The sequence below is a fragment of the Gekko japonicus genome, unplaced genomic scaffold (assembly GCF_001447785.1).
Source record: "Gekko japonicus isolate JY-2015 unplaced genomic scaffold, Gekko_japonicus_V1.1 scaffold3651, whole genome shotgun sequence".
NCBI lineage: Eukaryota > Metazoa > Chordata > Lepidosauria > Squamata > Gekkonidae > Gekko > Gekko japonicus.
In genome coordinates this window covers 54,872-77,460 of record NW_015160942.1, presented here as the reverse complement: position 1 = coordinate 77,460, position 22,589 = coordinate 54,872, and the positions used below count along the sequence as shown (strand labels likewise).

At 48.5% G+C, this 22,589-nt stretch overlaps 1 protein-coding gene across 1 annotated transcript in view; it reads right to left on the bottom strand.

The window, feature by feature from the left end:
* Positions 1–22,589, bottom strand: part of LOC107122140 (multiple epidermal growth factor-like domains protein 11) — a gene marked incomplete at its 5' end in the record, with an annotated part of 115,159 nt that overhangs the window by 38,245 nt on the left and 54,325 nt on the right. Inside the window, 4 exons of the mRNA XM_015425174.1 lie at positions 379–507; positions 10,050–10,178; positions 11,925–12,053; positions 14,891–15,019. Of these exons, the coding sequence (XP_015280660.1) occupies positions 379–507; positions 10,050–10,178; positions 11,925–12,053; positions 14,891–15,019 (516 nt within the window). The remainder of the gene's footprint in view (positions 1–378; positions 508–10,049; positions 10,179–11,924; positions 12,054–14,890; positions 15,020–22,589) is intronic.

Below are 22,589 nucleotides of genomic sequence, written 5' to 3'. Positions count from 1 at the left end.
CTCCGTCTTGCAGGCCCTGCGGAACTGCACTAGGTCCCGCAGGGCCCGGGTATCTTCCGGGAGCTCATTCCACCAGGTGGGAGCCGCCACCGAAAACGCCCCAGCCCTAGTTTGGGCCAGCTTTGCTTCCCGGGGGCCTGGAATTTCCAGGCGATGAGAATTCCCCGACCTCAGTGCTCTTGGGGGAACATGCGGGGAGAGGCGGTCCCTTAAGTAGGCCGGACCCAGGGCAAAGCTGAGAATCTTTTTGCGCCCTTTCCCCCCCCTTTGCCCGCAAATCGCAAATCCTTTCCTGGCCATAACTCACGCGTATCCTGGCAGGTGGACCGTGCAAAGAGGCCCAGTATAAAAAGGAAAGGAGAGGGGATCTTTTCTCACCTTGATCACACCGAATGCCTTTGAAGCCCGGGCTGCAGTAACAGGTGCCCGTCACGTAGTCGCAGGTGGCGTTGTTCATGCACTCGCACAGCTGCTGGCAGCCATAGCCGAACGTTCCCGGGGGACACTCTGTAAGTTCAAGGCAGAAAATGGCTCGAGAAGGATTCTCTGCCCTTTGGCGAGGCTGTTTACAAGCCTGCTTTGGCAACCGAGGATTTCTGCAGGGTATTTTCTCGCCAAAGAGGAGGCCAGAGGAACGGCTCGAGACCTCAGATCGCCTCCCAGCAGAGGGGCTTACAGGGACCCCCAACTCCACGCTCCCGGCCTATCTAAGATCCCCGCGCCTCTTCCATGATAGCTCTGGTCACATTTCGCAGTGAATGCACATGCATCCCATGCACATGTGGGTACTCCCGTTTGTCAGAAAGAGCCAACACATGTTTACTTCACAAATGGAACCGGGAACCTGTACCTAGATAAATATGGGGCTTATATCACGCCTTTAGCTGTACATGGACTGTACGTTACAGTGAACACTTACGTTACACGGCTACGTTACAGTGAACACATGTACTGCCTCTACAGAGTGTGCACTTGATTTCCCTCTATACGTGTGCAGAGTAATTCTCACATGACATTCAATGCCTGTATAGCTAAGCATGTGATACAAGCCCCATGTTTATTTCATTTGTTACTTATTTATTTAAAACATTTATATGCTGCCTTTCCACAGGGGCTGACCAGTTCCTCTGGAGGGCCAACAGCACGGCACAGAGGCCGAGGCCTTCCCCTGGTATTGCCTCCTGGCTCTGGGATTCAGAGGATTAGTGCCTCCGAATGTGGAGGTTCCCCTCAGCCACCAGGGCTAGGAGCCGTTGATAGACTCATCCTCCATGAATCTGCCTAATCCCCTTTGAAAGCTGTTTATCCCTGTGGCCGCAACTATATCCTCTGGCAGCGAATTCCACATTTGATTCACTCTCTGCGTAAAGAAGTATTTCCTTTTGTCCACCCTGAATGTACTGCCCATCAGCTTCATCGGATGCCCTCCCGTTCTACTATTTTACGGGAGGGAGAAAAAGTTCTCTTGGTCAAGTCTCTTCTTCACCCAATGCATTTTGCTCACAAGACTCCACAGCTTAGAGGGAACATTGGGCCCACAACTATATCCTCTGGCAGCGAATTCCACATTTGATCCACTCTCTGGGTAAAGTTGTATTTCCTTTTGTCCATCCTGAACCTACTGCCCATCAGCTTCATCGGATGCCCTCCCGTTCTACTATTTTACGGGAGGGAGAAAAAGTTCTCTTGGTCAAGTCTCTTCTTCACCCAATGCATAATTTGATAAACCCCTATCATGTCCCCCCCCTTAGTTGTCTGTTCTCCAAACTGAAAAGTTCCCAGACTCTTCAGCCGTGTCCCTCTCCCCTTTGCTGCCCTAAATGGCTTTGGGGAAGGGGTTCAGGAAACTTCATCATTAAACCCAGGGGTCATTTCCTGCAGGAGCGCACAGGAGCGGAGCTCCGGCAGTAAAGAGCCCAGGAGGCGGGCACATGCAACAAGCCCCACCCCCTGCTCCCAGCAGCCCTCAGTTGGGCCATGAGGAGCAAGAAGCAGCCAGGTAAGTTGCAGAGCCCCCTCCCGGCCCAAAACCGTCCAGTGGCACCAAGTTTTATTCAGGTCCAAGCTCTCCCTCCTCTGCGAGGACAGATCTGCACGTCCCCACCCCCAATAGCTAGCAATCCGAAACAGTCCAGTGGAGCCTGAGCGGTGGGTGTTGCCTTACATAAGAACATAAGAGACGCCAATGTTGGATCAGGCCAAAGGCCCATCCAGTCCAACACTCTGTGTCACACAGTGGCCAGAAATACCAGTGCCATCAGGAGGTCCACCAGTGGGGCCTTCTGACACACTTCCAGTGATGTCAGGGTGTGTGGCATATGCAAATAAGTTATGCTAATGAATTATGCTAATGAGCTCCTGCACCTCGTTTTCTACGAAATGACCCCTGATTAGGAGATAGGAAGTAGAATTGTATAACCCCTATAATACTTATTCAACAGTTGAATAACAGTTGATAGAGTATTGTAGAAATTTAGAGTTTTAGTAATTTTGTAATTAACATTTGCAGATTCAACGCAGTTTTATATTTGAATATTTTATATATATTATTGGTACCCTTTTTGTATTGTTTGTAATTGGGCTGGTGATATACCAAATAAACTGAACTGAACCGAACCCCTGATTAAACCCTAATAGCAGCTCAGCTGGATCAGCCCCAAACCAATAGCGAACCCCATGTCTGGGGCAGCAAATCCCATAAACTGATTTATACACTGGGCAAAGAACTTCCTTCTGTCTGTCCGTCCCCCGATCCATCTCATTAGGCAACTGCTATTGTGGTAGGTGGAGAGAAATGCCTTCCCGCCCACTTCCTCCGCATCTAATACGATTCTGTAGAATCCCATAATGCCCCCTTGTCAATTGTCTTTTTACGCTAACCTTTAAAAGCTCCTCAGACTTTAAACTTTCCCTGATAGGGAAGGCGGTCCAACCCCTGGACCATTTCGGCTGCTCTTTTGTGCCCCCCTGGGACACGGGAACTGACTGCACAGTTATTTGGAACCAGGGCCGGCCCCAGCTTATTTTGCACCCTAGGCGAGGATCCCTTCTGGCGCCACCCCCCCCCCCCATGCACCCACCAATTTTCAAAAATAAATGCATTTTAGGAAGAATGAAAAATACAAATGATCAAGAAACTCCCAGAGTGCGGGGCCGGGTGCAGCTTGGCGCCCCTAAGGGCCGGCCCGCTCTAGGCGATCGCCTAGTTCGCCTAGTGAGTGAGTGAGCCGGCCCTGTTTGGAACCTGCCCGAAGGTAATAAAGCCCAAAGGAAGGCTGGGTTCCTATCTTGCTATTTTAGATGTTTCAGAAATACTCTGGACGGCCCAGGCTACCCTGATCTCATCAGATCTCGGAAGCTGAGCGGGGTCAGCCCTGGTTAGTACTCGGATGGGAGACCACCAAGGAAGCCCAGGGTTGCTACGCAGAGGCAGGAAATGGCAAAACCACCTCTGAACGTCTCTTGCCTTGAAAACCCGACGGAGTCGCCATATGTCAGCTGCAACGTGATGGCATTTTCCACCACCATCCGAGCCCAGACTAACTTGATCTTGTCGGAGCTCAGGAGCTAAGAAGAGTCAGGACTTGTTAGCGTTTGGAAGGGAGACCTAAAACCAGGGCTATTTTTGGGCGGGAATGCACAGGAATGGCGTTCCGGCTGGCTCCCGAGTTGGCCACGCCCAGCAGGAACTCATTAGCATAATAGGCCACACCCAATATCAGGAACTCATTAGGAGTGGCTACTTTAGGGGTGTGTGGCCTAACATGCAAAGGAGTTCCTGCTACAAAAAAAGGCCCTGGGTTTGGACAACAAACAAGGTCAACAGAATAAGAAGCAAAAGGTGGGTGTGGCTGGATGACCACACTTCTGGTAACATGGGGGTGTGGCCTAATGTGCTAATGAGTGGTGCTGTCAGGGTGGGGCCTAATATGCTAATGAAGTTTCTGCTGTTGGGTGTGGCCTATTATGCTAATGAGTTCCTGCTGGGCTTTTTCTACAAAAAGAGCCCTGCCTAAAACAGTAGGTATGAAAATATATATATATACAGATGTGTGCTAGATGCCCAAAGAATGAGTGAGTGAGGCATAGTGTGGGTCCATTTTACTTTGGCAGCAGCATTAGCACGCTTAGCCATAAGGGAGGAGACCTTGACCAAACAGATTAACAGAAAAGTAAATTAAGGAAAGTGTCAACTTGAATATAAGACGGAATGTAAGATTTCTATACAGGATTTGTTCCCGAGGAAAGACCAGAGGTCTGAAACACTTAGATATCCGGAAAAAGTGTTGACTGAAAGGGAGACACAGTTTGACTGAGTTTGGAGCAGGCTGCTTTTGTGATGAATTTGAATAAGGATATAAGACATAGGGATATAGACTGGGAGAGACCGGAGCAGACGGCTGTGTGAGTTTTTATTGACCTTTGTATTTTTTCTATGAAGGAATATGTTGTTTGCCTTTATTAAAGGTAAAGGTTCCCTTGCTCAAAAGCCAGTCGAATCTGATTCTAGGGTTGTGGTGCTCATCTCCGTTTCAAAGCCGAAGAGCCAGCGCTGTCCGAAGACGTTTCCGTGGTCATGTGGCCGGCATGACTAAACACCGAGGCGCACGGAACGCTGTTCCCTTCCCACCGAACTGGTACCTATTTATCTACTTGCAATTTCTTGCTTTCGATCTGCTAGGTTGGCCTTTATTAAAAAGGTAAAGGTTCCCTTGCTCAAAAGCCAGTCGAGTCCGACTCTAGGGTTGCGGTGCTCATCTCTGTTTCAAAGCCGAAGAGCCAGCGCTGTCCGAAGATGTTTCCGTGGTCATGTGGTCGGCATGACTAAACACCAAGGCGCATGGAACGCTGTTCCCTTCCCACCGAAGTGGTACCTATTTATCTACTTGCAATTTCTTGCTTTCGAACTGCTAGGTTGGCAGGAGCTGGAACTAGAAATGGGAGCTCACTCCGTCTTGCGGCACCTGGGTCTCGAACTGCTGAACTACCGACCTTCCACAGCCTGCAGTTCAGTGTCTTAACCACTTGAGCCACCACAACTCCTTTATTACCAGACACTAAATAATGTTATGGCTTTAATTTAGTCTCATTCGTTGTTGTATTGTTCTGTGGGCATCTAGCACACGTCTGTACATATTTTTTTCATATGTACTGGTTGGGAGACGACCAAGCGATCCCAGGGTGGGTACACAGAAGCAGGCAAGGGCAAACCACCTCTGTTCATCTCTTCTCTTGGAAACCCTGTGAGGTCACCAGGACTTGACGGTACTTTCCACCACCACCGCCACCACCAAAACATTATCCGTACTACATTTCAAACTGAGCTTCTGGCATTTTCTGTGGGGTTTCTCTCCCTCCCACCCCCTTCTTGGATTACAACATTCGGTTTCTGCATTTCAATCGCGGACCCCATGATTGACTATCCCGTGACAAAATTTATTCATACAATTACTATGATGGCCTAGAACAATAAATCTATCGGCTGCGTCGTATGTATCTTTGAGCAACATTCAATAACAAATGGAGGGGAAGGCTGTAAACCGGTCTGGTGACTCCGGCGAGTTTGCGAGGGGGGGAAAAAAAGGTTTTATGGAATGCGCCAGCCAAACGCCCCATTTCTTTTATAAGAAACGTCGGCCAGCATTAGTCTGGTTGTTCCTTTGGAAAGAGACCTTCCCAAAGTCAATTGGAGATCAGCCGCCCTCCCAAAATGCCAATGTTGTGATAGATACCAATTTGGAGATCAATGTAGTAAATGATAAACATTATGTTCTGTCATTTTGTTATCATACAAATCCCATACGAAAGTAGTGCAAAGAATGAGGCCCCAACACTCACCCGCTCAACAAATTTGTGAACTGTGCCTTTTAATCTATTTTAATTCGAAATGGGTTATGATCGACGTCTTTGCAACTTGGTTTGCAGCTCTGCAGCCTTGAGTCCAAGGAGGCAAGTCGGGATAGAAATATTTTCACTAAACAGACCTAAGGATGACGCCAATAGCTACGCCCAGAAAGCCTGAGGGGAAAGGCTGGGTGTTCCGGTATCCAGAAAAAAAGGGGAAGAAAAACTAAACCGATTCAGCAAAAACCTCCAAAAGGAGTTTAGAAAACCAGCTGAGGGCTTTATTTGGGCCCCTACAACGTTTTTATTCAGTTTTTGAAGTAAACATGTGTACTTTCGTCTATACCTATGTTTTTAACTTTTGGCCCTATATTAGTTTTCTAAACTGTTTTGGTATCCAACCTTCCATTTGGTGACAAAGGGCTGGATCCAGACTGAACCAGCAACTGCCGCTGATTTCCCCTTCCTATTGCAGACCCCCCGGTCATTCCTCAGGGGTCTCCTATGCCGCAGGAACAGTTTTTTCATGGAGATCAGGGGGACGCAGTTGGAATGGGGAGGCAGGAAAGTTCCATCCTGCAGTTGGAAAATTTAGACTGGATCCAACCCAAGAGTCCCTACACCCAACGAAAACCAGCAAGTACTTCTTTTAGGAGTCTATCCGAAAGTATTACACCCTTAGAATCTAAAATATCTTCATATCTCCAATTTGGGTACTTGATATAAAGTGATGGAACTGCAAAGGCCTCTATAGGCGAGAGCCATCGAGGAATTTTTGTATATTGTTTCACTTTTATTTCCTCCCAAATTTTATAGAGTGCTGCCTGAACCGTATGTTGCTTAAAGGTCGTAGAAACAAGGGACGAACCTAACATGGGGAAAAAATCAACTGATGTCAAGATGGTCAAGAGATAAACAAGCGGGTATATATGAGTCGAAAACAGAGCTCGATAAGATCTGGTTAGGTACAAAAGAAAAGTTCATTAAAAAGGCCTATAATTTTTGGTTAGAATGGAAAATGGAGGACGAACAGGTGAAACCATCGATGTTAGCCTGGATGAGAGATATAGGTTACCCTATAAGTTTTGAACAATGGGGTAAAATTTGGATGAGAAATATAAAGATGGTTAGATCGAGTGCGTTGAAAGAAAATGTAGTAAAGATGTTTTATAGTGGCATATTTCTCCCGCCAGATTGAACAAATGTAATAAGAAATTAGGAAAGTATTGTTAGAAATGCAAACATAGTATTGGCATGTTTTACCACATTCTTGAAAGTTAAAAAATATTGGCGGCTAGTGAAAGAAATGTTGGATAATATAATAGGTAAAGATATTCCTATGACCCCAGAATGCTTTTTGTTAAATGTGATACCTGATATTTTTGTGAAAAAAGAAATATATTTAATAATGCAAATCTTGACAGCGGCGAGAATTGTACTAGCCAAGAAATGGAAGGAGGAGAATATTCCTTCCAAAGAGGAGATTATTTGTAAAGTATTCGAAATAGCAGAATTGGAAAAACTAACTTGTATCATTGAAGAAAAGAGTGAGGAGAAATTTGAAAAGTATTGGCTAAATTTCTATAACTGGTTGAAAGAAACAAAGTTTGGTTTAATTTAACTGATTAAGGCAAAGGGTAGAGTGCACGGGATCTTTATTTTAAATGATTTGAGGATATCTGCAAAAAGAAAGTACGGTCTTGAGCTGTTTATGTTTTTTTTCGTTTTCTGTATATAAAATGTGGAAAATTCAATAAATAAAACATTAAAAAAAGAAAACCAGCAAGTACTACGTAGAGGATTCCCTGGGGTGGATCCTACCCCTGTCTTACCCCTCCACTGAGCTAAATGTGTTTGTTTATTGAAATAGTTCTCCTGCACCTTCCCTTTTGGCACACGTCTGATGCTTTCCTCCAATCTAAGGAGACCTCCTCCAAATCGAGCAGCTCTTCCACTGGCGGAAGGGTCCCTTCTGTTGGAAGAACAGCTCAATTCGAGCTTTAGAGACCAACCAAAAGTTCGGGATACGAACTTTTAAGAGTCAAAGCTCCGTTTGCTGGGGACTCAGGGCTCGCTTTGACTCTCGAAAGTTCACACCCGGAAAATCTCCCTGTAAAGTGTTGCTGGACTCAAATCCAGTTGTGCTACTGCAGACCGACATGGCTCCCCTCTGAAATTAAGTTGCAGGAAGACTCCTTGGGCCAGAGGAAGGCTATTTGGAAGATTACTGGATCCCACCCTGCTATCTATTTCTGCCTGATCAGCAAGCACATTAGATAGGTAGTTTATTTCTTACAGCACCAAGCCAGCAAATCAGTAATTCTCAGTCTAGGGCAAGGGATGCTCTGTATTCTTGGTGCTTGGAGGGGGGCAACAGTGGGAGGGCTTCTAGTGTCCTGGCCCCACTGCTGGACCTCCTGATGGCACCTGGTATTTTTGGCCACTGTGTGACACAGAGTGTCGGACTGGATGGGCCACTGGCCTGATCCAACATTGGCTTCTCTTTTACGTTCTTAAGAGCAGAGGTCTATCAGTGGCTATTAGCCACAAGGGATAGATAGGAACTCTCAGTCTGGGGCAAGTGATGCTCTTTATTCTTGGTGCTTGGGGGGGGGCAAGAGTGGGAGGACTTCTAGTGTCCTGACCCCACTGGTGGATCTCCCAATGGCCCCTGGTATTTTTGGCCACTGTGTGATAGAGTGTTGGACTGGGTGGGCCATTGGCCTGATCCAGCATTGGCTTCTCTTATGTTCTTATAGGGAGCAGACGTCCATCAGTGGCTCTTAACCACATGGGATAGATAGGAACTCTCAGTCTGGGGCAAGTAATGCTCTGTATTCTTGGTGCCTGCAAGGGGGGGGGCAACAGTGGGAGGGCTTCTAGTGTCCTGGCCCCACTGCTGGACCTTCTGATGGCCCCTGGTATTTCTGGCCACTGTGACACAGTGTGTTGGACTGGACGGGCCATTGGCCTGATCCTACACTGGCTTCTCTCTTATGTTATCTTATGTTCTCATGTAACATTATACATCATCGATATAAACAATTTCTTAAAATATAAAAAAACATAGTCTAAAATAAATTTAGAAGATTAAATATTCTTTTCTCTGCGGATACAGTAACAGGCTGCACAGAGTTTAGCTACATGTTTAGTAATGGTCTGATTATCATCTGATAGTAAGTAATTGGCATAGAATCCATCAGGCCAGGCGTTTCCTTTACCAGAGGTAAGATACATTTGGCTCAACTCAACTTGTACCGTGGGCACCTGAGAAACGTATGTTCAAATACTTTCAACTTCTCCCAAACCACATTGACAAAGTCTCTGGTCGAAAGGTATCTTCCCGTATCTCCCCTCAAGGACAGCCGAGGGAAGGGCTGAGCATCTAGCTAAGCCGAAAGAACATTTGTGCCTTTCGGATCGGGGCACTCAGTCGTGGGGAAAAACTCTGAAGACCGACGGAAGGCATAATTTACCATCACCCTTAACATGTTATGGCCAGACGCTGCTAATGTCGGCTGCCGCTCGCAAACAACACTAGCACTTCACGCTGTGTTTTAAAAGTGTTATCGCTGTGGTTTGACCTAATCTTGTGTTTTAATGTTTAATATGTTTTATGTAAGCCGCCTTGAGCGGGATACAAATAAAATGAATGGATGAATAAATAAATAAATAATTCCAGGGACTCTAAAAATATCATCAGCCCCCCCCCACACACACACTGCAAAGGGTAAACTGACCCCAGGAACAATGGCAGGAGCCCCAGGGGTCATTTCCTGCAGGAGCGCACAGGAGCGGAGCTCCAGCAGTAAAGAGCCCAGGGGGCGGGAACATGCAACAAGCCCCACCCCCTGCTCCCAGCAGCCCTCAGTCAGAGCAAGAAGCAGCCAGGTAAGTCACAGAGCCCCCCCCCGGTCCAAAACAGTCCAGTGGCACCTTTAAGTCCAAGTTTTATTCAGGTAGAAGCTCTCCCTCCTCTGCGAGGACAGATCTGCACGTTCCCCCCCCCACTAGCTAGCAGTCCAAAACAGTCCAGTGGAGCCTGAGCGGTGGGTGTTGCCTTCTGACACACTTCTGGTGATGTCAGGGGGTGTGGCATATGCAATAACGTATACCAACGAGTTATGCTAATGAGTTATGCTAATGAGCTCCTGCACCTCTTTTTCTACAAAATGACCCCTGTGGAGGCCCCCCCCCTTTCTTACTTTGCTCACAGTGCTTCCCAGTAAACCCAGTCCGGCAGGTGCACTGCCCAGAAACATGGTCACAATCTGCTCCGTTCTGGCACTGGCAGACGTTGGCGCAGCTGGCACCGTAGAAGGCAGGGGGGCATCCTGCGGGGAGACGCGATCCGAAGGCAGAAAAAAGAAAAAGAGAAGAGAGATAAACTTGGAGGCAGCATTTTGGGGGAAAGAACAGTCAAGGAAATGTTTTCAGAGCGGCCTGCCTGATTTACAGCCCAATCCCATTTAGCTCAGGCAAGACAGACCCATTACAGATATGAGGCGGGGTGGGGTGGGGGAGTGTTCTGGAGGATTTGCGGCAGTGTGCTCTGCCAGGCCCCGAGGGGTGGGGGCCGTTAAAGATTTAGAGGACTGGTGATGGGTGACGCTGAAAGGGAGCCAGAAGGAAACTCAAATTGTAAAAAAAGAGAGAGAGAGAGGCACTGGATCTTACTCGCATGTAGGGGTCATTTCCTGCGGGAGCGCACAGGAGCGGAGCTCCGGCAGTAAGGAGCCTAGGGGGCGGTCACATGCAATAAGCCCCACCCCCTGCTCCCAGCAGCCCTCAGTTGGGCCACGAGGAGCAAGAAGCAGCCAGGTAAGTTGCAGAGCCCCTCTCCCGGCCTGCCTTCAGGTACAAGCTCTCCCCCCTCTGTGAGGGCAGATCTGCGTGTCGTCCCCCCCCAATAGCTAGCAATCCAAGAGAGTCCAGTGAGCCTGAGCAGCGGGTTTTGCCTTCCAACACACTTCCGGTGATGTCCGGGGGTGTGGTGTATGCAAATAAGTTATGCTAATTAGTTATGCTAATGAGCTCCTGCGCCTCTTTTTCCACGAAATGACCCCTGCTCGCATGTAAAGGTTTTGGAACTGTTCCTCCTTTGCTCCCCCAGCCGCCCTGCCGGGAGCCACAGTATGTGTGAAAGAGCCGCAGGTGGCCCCGGAGCCGCAGTTTGGCCACCCCGATATAACTATATAAGTAAAGCTGCTTTGTCTGGAGCACAGCTCAAGTGCCTGATTTTTTTTACTCATTTGCTTGTAATGAGGCTCTTCACCCCCTCGGACTAGGGTTACCAGGGCTATTTTTGGGCAGGAACTCGCAGGAACGGAGTTCCGGCTGGCTCCTGAGTCCTGAGTTGGCCACGCCTAGCAGGAACTGGTTAGAATGGTAGGCGACACCCAAGCCAATCATTAGGATTGGGTGCATTAGGGGTGTGTGGCCTAACATGCAAAGGAGTTCCTGCTACAAAAAAAGGCCCTGGGTTTTGACAACAAACAAGGTAAACAGAATAAGAAGCAAAAGGTAGGTGTGGCTCGGTGAGCACACTTCTGGTAACACAGGCGTGTGGCCTCATATGCTAATAACCTGTGCTGCCAGGGGGTGTGGCCTAATATGCTAATGAGTTCTTGTTGTTGGGTGTGGCCAATTATGCTAATGAGTTCCTGCTGGGCTTTTTCTACAAAAAAAGCCCTGAGGTTCCCCAATTTAAATGATCTGCTGTTTGATTTTGTATACTGGTTCTGATTACATATTGTTGCATTTTAATAAACGATTAAAAAATATTCAATATGGTCTTTTTACTTGGCTTTCTTTTACAGCCCCTAATCTTTGCCGGGACTCTGACACAAGAAAACAAGCCCCCCGGGGAATAGAATGCCTCTATACAACTGATAGAAGCATAAAAGCAAGTTTTACAGTTTCCCTCCTCTCCTTTGCCAAGAACAGCTCCTTTACACCAGAGATTAAAATTAGGAAGAGTCCACAATAAGGCTGCATTTCTAGGGCTGGGCACGAGGGGGCAGCATTTGCCTTTGCAGGTTACCGGCTCAGGCGTTTCCCCCGAAAGTAAATCCTCTTACTTTGTGTACAATAAGGTCCCGTCCAGCCAGGGGTGCACCTGCATTCGCCGTCATAGGGGCTACAGGTCGCGCTGTTGTGGCAGCTGCAGGTGTGAAAACAATCAGCACCCCAGAAGCCAACTGGGCAAGCTGGAGAGAGAGAATGAATGAATGAGTCAAAACAATAACGCCATATTTTAAACACATAGCAAAGTCCATCGCGTCATTGTGCTGCATGAAGGAGTCCATGAAGACTGCGGGACCTCTATGCAAATGTACATCCCCGATCACAGAGGTCTTAACTGCATGGGATCTGGGTGTTCTGGTTGATCATAAGCTAAACATGAGCCTGCAGTGTAATGTGACTGCGAAGAAAGCGAATGCAGTCTAAGGAGGCATGAATAGAAGCAATGTGTCCAGATCACGGGAGGTGGTCGTTCCGCTCTATTCTGCTATGGTCAGGCCTCACCTGGAGTACTGTGTCCAGTTTTGGGCACCCCATTTTAGGAAGGATGTTGACAAGCTCAAGCGTGTCCAGAAGAGGGCAGCCAGGATGGTGAGAGGGTTGGAATCCAAGTCTTATGAGGAAAGGCTGAAAGACTTGGGTCTGTTTAGCCTGGGAAAGAGAAGGCTTCGCGGGGACATGATTGCAGTCTTCAAGTAATTGAAGGGCTATCATGTAGAAGATGGAGCAGATTTATTCTCTCTTGCTCCGGATTGCAAGACTAGATCTTAATGGGTGGAAATTACAAGGGAGTCGTTACCGGCTAAATATCAGGAAAAACTTCCTAACTGTAAGAGTGGCTGAGCAGTGGAACAGTCTGCCTCAGGAGGTGGTGGATGCTCCGCTGGACGTTTCCAAGCAGAGGCTGGACGACCATCTTTTGGGTAGGTTGTAGGGCTATCTTTCGGCTACGCTCCTGCAGAGGTGCAGGGGGTTGGACTAGATGACCTGCAAGGTCCCTTCCAACTCTAACATTCTATGATTCTATGATTCATGCACATTCCACAGGAGTGAATTAGCGGTGCGATCCAAACAGAACCACACCCATCCTGAATCCATGGAAGTCAATAGGTTTAGAAAGGTGTAACTGTTTAGGATCCCACTGTAAGCAGAACTCTGTATACATACAGGGCTCCCTCTGTCTCAAAGGGGTCAGTGGATTGGGGCATTACAGACTCTTCTCCAATGTTCCCTCTAAGCTGTGGAGTCTTGTGAGCAACAATTCTATTTTGTGAGCTCCTGGCATTAAAGTGGTGAGCGAGCGATTTGGCTGCTGCATAAATTAGTTTGCTCTGGAGCCATCCTTCCTGAGCTAAGACAAAAAAGTGTGAGCCAGAGACTAAAAAACTGTGAGCTAGCTCACACTAACTCGGCTTAGAGGGAACACTGCTCTTCTCTGCAAATTTTAGAAAACTCCCCACCAGAACCACTGCTGGGCTCCTGCGCATGTGCAAACCAGTTTTAAAGCAAAACAAAGCATTCCCCGTCACCAAAGACAAACAGAAATGAACGGCGCTCTCCCAATTACTTGTCCCAATGTAACGAACCCGCCACAAAATTGACAGCCTTACTAATTCTTTTCTGAGTGACAGCAATATTCTGCCGGCGGAAGGGGCAAAATAAAAGCAAAATTGCAGCTGTCGGTTTTTATCCGATCCCTCCTTTATCATGGGAGGTTTTAATATATTTTACCGCAAATGCTGTCTAATACCCTGGGCTGCGCCGTGAATATGAAGTAACATTCGTGAGCGTCTGGCTAGGCCTTCCCGGAGACGGTCCGCCTCCAATTAAGGCATTCGTTTGGGAAATGCCAGTTTTTGGATCCGCAGACGTCAATCTTCCACCTAGGCAATTGCAGAGAAGTTGCTGATATCTTTCCAAAAAAAAAAACAACCCTTGCCCAGACTTTTACAAGTAAATTAAGTGCAAAAGGAATATATCATTGCTCTAATTTCCCAGCCATACGGACCTTGCAGCGCTGAGCGGCTGATTGCTTAATGATTTCTTAGAGAACGTGCCATGAAGAATGAACCGATCTCCCGTTTACCACTAAAAAGGGAACTGCTGCTTTAGAGTTATAAACTTATCTGGCCGAACACAAAATAAGGAAATGGGATCGCGACCACATACTATACACGAACAAACTCACTCTGTTGGGTTGTTTTTGTTTTGTTTTTTACATTGTTACCGAATGCACAGCTTTGTATGTAAAGACAACGGGAAATGGCTTTCACTGGACTAGAACAACGGTACTTCTATAAATTGTTCTGGGCTGTCCACAGAAGGATTTGTGTCCCTTAAAACCTGCTGCAGAAGAGTGAGAGATTTCACGAGTACTGGTGGAGCCAGTTGCAACCCTGACAAGATATATCAGGGGTAGAACCAGGGCTATTTTGGGGCAGGAACGCACAGGAACGGAGTTCCGGCTGGCTCCTGATTTGGCCACACCCAGCAGGAACTCATTAGCATAATAGGCCACACCCAACAGCAGAAACTCATTAGGATTGGCTACATTAGGGGTGTGTGGCCTAACATGCAAAGGAGTTCCTGCTACCAAAAAAGGCCCTGGGTTTTGACCACAAACAGGTAAACAGAATAAAGAAGCAAAAGGTGGGTGTGGCTGGATGACCACACTTCTGGTAACATGGGTGTGTGGGCTAATATGCTAATGTGCTGTGCTGTCAAAGTTGTGGCCTAATATGCTAATGAGTTCCTGCTGGGCTTTTTCTACAAAAAAAGCCCTGGGTAGAACCAACCTTTTAAGATACCCCAACACAATTAGACAGTTAATGAGTTAAGAGGAGGAGAGTTTACCAACTGGGGGGAAAGCCTTTGAATCTAAAAGCTGACTTAAAAAAAAAATACAGACATCGAGCAAGGGGGTTATGTCACAAAGACAGTGTGTGCTTTGGGTTCTGCACATCTGACAAAGGTATCGCTTAAAGGCAAAGGGCACTTGAAAAAGCACGGGATCGCTCCTCACTCTGCGAACAGTCTTTTCCTATCCAGCCCGGGAAGCACTGGCACGATCCGTCGACGGGGTTACACGTCCCGTTATTGGTGCACAAACAGACTTCAGCGCAGTCCTTCCCGTATCTCCCGCTGGGACACACTGTGGAAACAGAAAGGCAAGGGGATGATGCGGAGCCCGGTGGCCCAACTTGCTTAACATTAAGAACCACACAGAATAAACATCAGATGTTTGAGAGCCGCAAGACACGAACACACGTGTTTTTATTGGGAAAATATGCAAATGTGCATATTAAATTAAAGAGACAAACGCCTTCTCCGAGCCAAGCCAGCCTGGTGGTGTGCGTGGGGCTTGTCGACCACATTTACCTTGCGGTAGGGAGGTGGGGGAGAAAGAAAGGTGGAAAGAAAGCAAAGAGATGGGGGGAGGGGGGAGGGAGGGAGGGAGAGGTGGAAAGAAAGCAACTTTAACTTTTAATGCATCCTGCAAGCCCCCCATGCTGGCTGGCTTGGCTTGGAGAAGGGATTTAAAGAGACAAATGCTTTCTCCAAGCTAGATGGTGGGGGGAGGGCTTTGAGAATCCATTTAAAGTTAAAGATTTCTTTCTTCCTCTGCTCCTGCACACCTCAAGCCTACCCAGGGAGGCGAAAAATGGCTGGAGAAGGGAAGAACGATCAGGTAGGCATGCTTCCCCTTTGCTTCCCCAGCCGCCCTGCCGGGAGCCACACAATATGTGTGAAAGAGCCGCATGGGGTTCCTGAGCCACAGTTTGGCCACCCCTAGTTAGAGCCTATCCCCTCACTATTAGTCCGGTGGAGAGACCGTGGGTCCCCAGCTGTGGTGCCCGTGGGTGCCACGGTATCCTCCGACACCTTCCCTGGCACCTGCCAAGTGTTTTTCGAAAGTGCATGGGGCCAGATTGGGCTCTTGGGCTTCTGATTGGCCACTGAAGATCAGATTGGCAATGTGGATTAAAATAACATTTCAGTAGCAGCTGCCCCCGCAGGGTTGGTTTGATTCTGTCTCTCCTTCCTCTTTCCCAGTGTATTGTTGAAACTACCCCTCCTCTGGGTTGTTTTCAAGACGCTGAACTGCAGGCTGTGGAAGGTTGGTAGTTCAGCAGTTCGAGACCTGAGTGCCGCATGATGGAGTGAGCTCCCGTCTCTAGTTCCAGCTCCTGCCAACCTAGCAGTTCGAAAGCAAGAAATTGCAAGTAGATAAATAGGTACCACTTCGGTGGGAAGGTAACAGCATTCCATGCGCCTTGGTGTTTAGTCATGCCGGCCACATGACCACGGAAACGTCTTCGGACAGCACTGGCTCTTCGGCTTTGAAACGGAGATGAGCACCGCAACCCTAGAGTCGGAGTCGTCTGGCTTTCAACCTTTACCTTTACCTTTTTAAACAGAGAAACTCTCGGTCCGGGGCAAGTGATGCTCTGCATTCTTGGTGCTTGGGGGGGGCAACAGTGGGAGAGCTTCTAGTGTTCTCTTGGCCCCACTGCTGGACTTCCTGATGGCACCTGGTATTTTTGGCCACTGTGTGACAGAGTGTTGGACTGGATGGGCCATTGGCCTGATCGAGCATTGGCTTCTCTTGTGTTCTTATGTTCTTATGAAGTTTGCCTCTTTCTTTTGTCCCCCTCTTGGAGGGGGGGTCAACAGTGGGAGGGCTTCTAGTGTCCTGGCCCCACTGCTGGACCTCCTGATGGCACCTGGTATTTCTGGCCACTGTGTGATACAGAGTGTTGGACTGGATGGCCCATTGGCCTGATCCAACATTGGCGTCTCGTATGTTCTTATGTTTATTTATTTATTTATTTATTTATTATTTAGATTTTTATCCCGCCCTCCCCATAGGCTCAGGGCGGCTGATGTTGACATAATGGAGAAGTACAGAAAATCCAAATCATACTTCAGATTTCTTAGAAAAGCAATTCCTATTGATTTCATACACAGATTCAGGGAAATAATATGGCATAAAACTACCTCCAAAGTTTTAAGAAGAAGAAGAAGAGATTGGATTTATACCCCACCCTTCACTACCCAAAGGTGTCTCAGAGCGGCTTACAAACGCCTTCCCCTCCCCACAACAGACACCCTGTGAGGTGGGTGAGGCTGAGAGAACTCTGATACAAACTGCTCTTTTTCAAGGACAGCCCTTATCAGAACTAGGCCTTGCCCAAGGTCATCCAGCCAGGTGCAAGTGGAGGAGTGGGGAATCAAACCCGGTTCTCCCAGATTAGAGTCCGTCCACTTCACCACTACACCAAACTGGCTGGATATCCCAGGCTAGCCTTGATCTCGTCAGATCTCAGAAGTTAAGCAGGGTCGGCCCTGGTTAGTCCTTGGATGGGAGACCACCGAGGAAGTCCAGGGTTGCTGCACAGAGGCAGGCAAGGGCAAACCACCTTTGTTTGTCTCTTGCCTTGAAAGCCCTACAGGGTTGCCATCGTCGATGGTGCTTTACACCACCACTCAAGCCCAGTCTAGCTGGATCCTATCAGATCTCAGAGCTAAGCAGGGTTAGGCCTGGTTAGTCCTTGAATGGGAGACTACTGAGGAATTCCAGGGTCACTATACAGAGGTCACTATACCACCTCTGGTCTGTCTCTTGTCCTGACTTGGATGGCCCAAGCTAGCCCAGACTGGCCAGATCTTGGAAGCTAAGCAGGGTTGGCCCTGGTTAGTATTTGGATGGGAGACCATGAAGGAAGGCTGGGGTTGGTACGCAGAGGCAGGCCACGGCAAACCACCTCTGTTTGTCTCTTGCCTTGAAAACCCTGCAAGGCTGCCACAAATCCACTGTGACTTGACAGTGCTTTCCACCGCCGTAATGAAAAACGGATAGTTTTTATTATATGCTTATTTAAACATTTATTGCAATGTATAACAATATACTGTCCCGTTGACGAGACCTCAATTGTAAGATTTCACTTCTCATCAAAGAAGAAGAGGAGGAGGAGGAGGAGGAGGAGGAGGAGGAGACTGGATTTATACCTCGCCCTTCGCTTGGAGTCTCAGAGCAGTTTACAGTCTTCTTTCCCTTCCCCTCCCCACAACAGACACCCTGGGAGGTAGGTGGGGCTGAGAGAGCTCTGAGAGAACTGCTCTTTCAAAAACAGCTCTGACAGAACTTGAGACTGACCCACGGTCATACCAGCAGCTGCATGTGGAGGAGTGGGGAATCAAACCCAGTTAAGAGTCCACACTCTTAACTATGATTACAACAAACTGGCTCTCCAGTTTGGTGAAAACGCACATCCGCTGTCACTTCTCTATATATGCCCTTTGTTGTTCAGTCGCACAGTCGAGTATGACTCTTCGCGACCCCATGGACCAGATCCCGCCAGGCCTTCCAGTCTTCCGCCGTCCTCTGAAGTTGGCTCAATTTCATGTTCGTTGTATCTATGACACTGTCTAACCATCTCATCCTTTGCCGTCCCCGTCTTCTTTGACCTTCAATCTTTCCCAGCATCAGGGTCTTCTCCAGTGAGTGCTCCCTTCTCATTGGGTGGCCAAAGTATTTGAGCCTCAGTTTCATTATCTGGCCTTCCAGGGAACAGTCAGGGTTGATTTCTTTTAGGATTGACTGATTGGATCTTCTTGCAGTCCAAGGGATTCTCAAGAGTCTTCTCCAGCACCATAGTTCAAAAGAATCTATTCTTCGGCGCTCGGCCTTCCTTATAGTCCAACTCTCGCAGCCATACATGACTACTGGGAATACCATTGCTTTCACCATGCGGACTTTTGTTGGCAGGGTGAGTTCTCTACTTTTTATCATGCTGTTTAGGTTCGCCATCGCTTTCCTCCCAAGGAGCAGGCGTCTTTTAATTTCATGGCATTTTAATATATGCCCTAGCTGATGGTAAAATCTAGGACAGGCTCTTTAGCTTGGCTGTTATAGTTCTCTACAGAGTTTCCTTTACCTTCTGGCTCCCTTCAGATGTCCAGGCCAACCACCTGGTCAGTGGCCGCCTGCTTGCAAGCCACAGCTCAGAGTTCTCCTCAGTGAAGCATCCCAGGGAAAGATTTATTTCCTGTTGCAAGGAGAATTTATCACCTCTCCCCCTCCCACCTTGCCTGGGTCAGGCCAGATAAGGCATCTTTTCCTGCTGTGTCCAGGAAGTTCCCCCCTCAGCCTCTCTAGAATTTGACACCCCCCAACCAATGCTCCCTCTAAGCTGTGGAGTCTTGTGAGCAAAAATTCTACTCTGTGAGCTATTGGCATAAGAAGGAGGAGGAGGAGGCTGGATTTATACCCCGCCCTTCACTACCCAAAGGTGTCTCAGAGTGGCTTACAAACTCCTTTCCCTTCCCCTCCCCACAACAGACACCCTGTGAGGTGGGTGAGGCTGAGAGAACTCTTGACAGAAACTGCCCTTTTTCAAGAACAGCTCTGACAGAACTATGGCTTGCCCAAGGTCATCCAGCCAAGTGCAAGTGGAGGAGTGGGGAATCAAACCCGGTTCTCCCAGATTAGAAGAAGAAGAAGAGATTGGATTTATACCCCACCCTTCACTACCCAAAGGAGTCTCAGAGCGGCTGACAAACTCCTTTCCCTTCCCCTCCCCACAACAGGCACCCTGTGAGGTAGGTGGGGCTGAGAGAGCTCTGACAGAAACTGCTCTTTTTCAAGAACAGCTCTGACAGAACTATGGCTTGCCCAAGGTCATCCGGCAGCTGCAAGTGGAGGAGTGGGGGAATCGAACCCGGTTCTCCCAGATTAGAGTCCGTGCTCTTAACCATGACACCAAACTGGCTCTCATTAATGTTGTGAGCGAGCGATTTGGCCGCTGCATAAATTAGTTTGCTCGGGAGCCCTCCTTCCTGAGCGGAGACAAAAACGTGTGAGCCGGAGGCTAAAACACTGTGAGCTAGCCCACACTGACTCAGCTTAGAGGAAACACTGCCCCCAACTTTCTGCTCCCTGCTTGAAGGGGGGGGCGGGGAATGGGGAGGCTTGGCCATCCCATTGTCTCAGACCCATTAGCGTTTCTTAAGAGGTCAGCCTGTAAAGCTGTCGATGGACTTCCTCTGCCCAGAGAACAGGAGGGAAAAACTTTTTAAAAGCCAAAGGAAAGCTGGCTGCTTGTCAACCTCCCAGGACGAAAATTCATTTCTTCATGGTTCGTCGAAGCTCTTCTGAGCTGGCAGGACACCTCTTCTTAGATAAGGAGCGACACGGATTCCCCCTAGTGTCACCAGCTTTGGGTTGGGAAACACGTGGAGATTTGGGGGGTGGAGCCTGGGGAGGGCGGGGTTGGGGGAGGGACTTCGGCAGGGTAATAATGTCACAGAGCCCACCCTCCACCGCAGCCGTTTTCTCCAGGGGAATGAAACGCTATTTTCTGGAGGCCAGTTGTAATAGCAGGAAATCTCCAGAGTCCATCAGTTGTTGCAGGTGACTATAGATGGATCAGGGCCAATGTTCCCTCTAAGCTGTAGAGTCTTGTGAGCAAAAATTCTACTTTACGAGCTACTAGCATTAAAGTTGTGAGCGAGTGATTTGGCTGCTGCATAAGTTAGTTTGCTCTGGAGCCCTCCTTCCTGAGCTGAGACAAAAATGTGTGAGCCGGAGGCTAAAAAACTGTGAGCTAGCTCACACTAACTCAGCTTAGAGGGAACACTGATCAGGACCACCGTCATTTAAAGGGAAAACGTCGAGTAATCTTAGGGCTTTCAACTTGCACTGCTTAACTTGTTTATAGAGATGAAAAAGAAGAGAAGAGATCGGATTCATACCCCGCCCTTCACTCGGAGTCTCAGAGCGGCTTACAAACTCCTTCCCCTTCCCCTCCCCACAACAGACACCCTGTGAGGTAGGCGGGGCTGAGAGAGCTCTTCCCAGAACTGTCCTTGAGAGAACAGCTCTGAGAGAACTATGGCTTGCCCACGGTCATCCAGCAGCTGCAAGTGGAGGAGTGTGGGATCAAACCCGGTTCTCCCAGATTAGAGTCCGCGCACTTAACCACTACACCAGATTGGGAGAAATGGTGTTTTATTTTCTTGCAAAGGGATACTGCAAACATTACAAGCAACTCCCCTATAGAGACCGGGGGTGTTTTAAAACTCTCACGGCGTTCTATGAAATCATTCCCATTAACTTAGACGGAAGCCAACGCCTCACAACGCCTGCGTTTTTACACCACAATGGACTAATTGTTCGGCCTCCGGTTCCCATTGGCGGTGGGGCTGTTCTGCCTGACAAAAGCCTACGATTTAGTCACAAAAATAGCCGACACACAGTCCCTTCCGACAAAGAAATTGACACTGGGCGCAGGTCCTCCTAACGAAGCAGTGGCTTTAAAAAAAAGTGATTAAGGGCCTCCTTTGAATTATTCCACTCCTTTAGCATTCTGACCGTTTCTGCATTGAGAGGAGATGACCTCAATCTATTCCCAAAGAGATTCAATCCTCGATTGAAATCCGGAGCTGGGAAAGCGCTTTCTCGGAGACAATGTGCCAGTTTCAGCTCCGTCTCTGACAGGGATGGCTAAAAAGAGTCTGGAACGGAGAATCGTATCCCGTCTAGCTGCGCACTTATCTCTCCCGGGTAGATAAACTTGACTTTGAAGTTAAACGCTAGGCAGAGCAAGTCTCCCCACCAAAACGAGGTGGAATGTAGCGTATTCCTGCGAGAGAGAGACCCGGCAATGGGTTCCGCGGATTCTCTCGTGGACGGCCTCCTTTTCCTCGCGTGTCTCTCCAATATTAAAATGCAATTTTGTTCATGAGGAAAGAGAGCTCCACTGGCAGGCATCCTTGGCTCAAACAGAACCCCACTGAAAACATCCCTAACAGTGACATATTCATAGCCCTGGCCTGAATGGCCCAGGGTTAATTAATTGTGTGCGGCATTGTCTGTCATACAGCCAGGAGATCCTAATATTGTCTGACAGCCACAAGTTCTAGCTCTTTAGCATTATGCGCCACTAGGTGGTGACCTAGACTTGTTTTTAAGGCTTGAGATGTTTCAGAGGTGGTTTGCCATTGCCTGCCTCTGCGTCACAACCCTGGTATTCCTTGGAGGTCGCCCTTCTAAATACCAGCCAAGGCCAAACATGCTTAGCTTCTGAGATCTGACGAGATCGGGCTAGCCTGGGCCAAGGCTAGCCCGATCTCATCAGACTTCAGAAGCCAAGCAGGGTCAACCCCAGTCAAGGCAAGAGACGTTCAGAGGTGGCTTGCCATGGCCTGCCTCTGCATAGCAACCCTGGACTCCCTCACTTAGCTTAGCTTCCGTGATCTGATGAGACCGGGCTAGCCCGGACTACCTAAGTCAAGGCAAGAGACGTTCAGAGGTGGCTTGCCATGGCCTGCCTCTGCATAGCAACCCTGGACTCCCTCACTTCGCTTAGCTTCCGTGATCTGATGAGACCGGGCTAGCCCGGACTACCTAAGTCAAGGCAAGAGACGTTCAGAGGTGGCTTGCCATGGCCTGCCTCTGCATAGCAACCCTGGACTCCCTCACTTCGCTTAGCTTCCATGATCTGATGAGACCGGGCTAGCCCGGACTACCTAAGTCAAGGCAAGAGACGTTCAGAGGTGGCTTGCCATGGCCTGCCTCTGCATAGCAACCCTGGGCTCCCTCACTTAGCTTAGCTTCCGTGATCTGATGAGACCGGGCTAGCCCGGACTACCTAAGTCAAGGCAAGAGACGTTCAGAGGTGGCTTGCCATGGCCTGCCTCTGCATAGCAACCCTGGACTC